General features: G+C 61.5%; 1 protein-coding gene across 1 annotated transcript in view; it reads left to right on the plus strand.

Annotated features, from left to right (window-relative positions):
- Window positions 1-276: 276 nt before the first annotated feature.
- Window positions 277-1,665, plus strand: part of LRP5 (LDL receptor related protein 5) — a 107,352-nt gene continuing 105,963 nt past the window's right edge. Inside the window, exon 1 of the mRNA XM_023524103.1 lies at window positions 277-387. Within this exon, the coding sequence (XP_023379871.1) occupies window positions 277-387 (111 nt within the window). The remainder of the gene's footprint in view (window positions 388-1,665) is intronic.

Raw genomic sequence — 1,665 nt, forward strand, 5'->3', positions numbered from 1 at the left:
GCCCGCGTGAAGCCGGCGGGCGAGGCCGCGCGGGGACCCTGGGCAGGCACCGAGCGGGGACTCTCGGCCCGGGGACGGGCCTGGCGGTCCTGCGTCGGGAGCTCTTGGGCGAGCCTGTTTCCGATGGCCGCGCGGCCGGCCTGCGAGCTCCGAGAACGGATTTAAGTTGCCGAGAAAGTTCAGAGACCCGGCGCCGGGCGGCCTGGCCTTTTGCGCTGGCTTTTCATTTGCGTCGCAGGCGGTTTCCAAACGGACTGACACCTGCCAGGTGCCCGGATGGCCCCGTCTGGGGGCCGGGGCCCCAAACAGCGACACTCGGCCAGTGTCCGCCTAACGGGCCGACGGCATGGGGCCGCCGCGGGGGACGTGGCCGCGCAGCGCGGCGCGGTGGGGCAGCCTGCGGTGCCCCAGCTGTGCACCCCCTTGGGGAGAGGGAAGGCTGAGGACCTTTCTCTCCAACTTTTGGTGTGTCCCAAGGGGTGGAGTTGAGGTCGGGAGAGCTCAGGAAACCTAAGCGCCTGTGAATCGCTACACATGTTCTTTTAATTTGGAGATTGCCATGTGGTTTTTGAAGCAAGTCTCTCGCTACCTAAATCATTATCCTCCGACGTGAGTGTTGTTTTTCTGGAGTGTGGCTGGCCAAGGAGACAGCGGCCGGCGAGTCCGAAGCACTCCGGGCTGCTGTTCTGCTGGTGGCCTGTTTTTTGGGGGGAGGGGGAGGGGCGCGGGGGACCTCGAGTTTCTCCGTCTGGGCCTCTTAAGGCAAACAGCTGTCTCCGTGAGTATTTCTAGTGTGGACATTGCAGGGAGGTGCCCTGGCCTGGCTCTGTGGTCACATTCCCAGAGCTGCCGCCCCTCCATTGAGGTTTGGGGGGCGGAGAGGGGATGGTTTCCTCAAGTCCCCCTGCCTCCCAGCCAAAGCCGGGAGGCTGCTGGCGGTTTCACCCCAAATTTATCCCTCTCAGGCGCATGTTTACATTTCTTGGCCATGTCTGATACTAGCAAAACAAGGTGACGACAGTATCTGGGTAGTTCAGGCCGACGCTGCTCCTTTTCTTTCCGGAAATGCCTGGATCCCGGAGGCAAAGGGTTTTTTTGGGGTGGGGAGTGGGGGGAAGATGTTTGTTTTAAAGGTGGGGTTCCTCAGCTGGCTCTGTCGCTCTGCACTTCGTTGCGGTGTGGGATTTCCTGGACGTTTCAGGGGGCGACGTTGCCGGAGCCGAATGCCTGTCGTGTGGGTTGGAACTCTAGGATGCACCGCATCTGTGGCGCTCAGCTGTGTGTGCAGCAGGTCGAGTGCTGACGCGTTTAACGTTAGGAAGCCTGTCAGCACGAGGCCGGTAGAGCACCGGCTCATGTAGTGACACAGGCCCAAAATGGACGGACAAGGCGGGATCTCTGCACAACCACAGGGACTGCCCTTGATAGGGTAGCACGTCCCCGATTTCTGCGTTCAAATTATGCCCCAGTCCGGAGTGCAGCCAGTAAGGTGGTAGCTAATTATTTTTCCTGATTGCTTCCTGTTGCAATTTGAAGCTGCGAGCCCACGGAAGTGCCTTTGTTCTAGTGGCCCCGGTGCTGGAGATGGCCCGGGCTGCTCCCCACTGGCCCCACAGCACTTGCTCCAGGCCCAGCCTGTCTGGGACTGGCCCCCCCCACCGCCCC

This window comes from Pteropus vampyrus, unplaced genomic scaffold, assembly GCF_000151845.1.
Source record: "Pteropus vampyrus isolate Shadow unplaced genomic scaffold, Pvam_2.0 Scaffold446, whole genome shotgun sequence".
Lineage (NCBI taxonomy): Eukaryota > Metazoa > Chordata > Mammalia > Chiroptera > Pteropodidae > Pteropus > Pteropus vampyrus.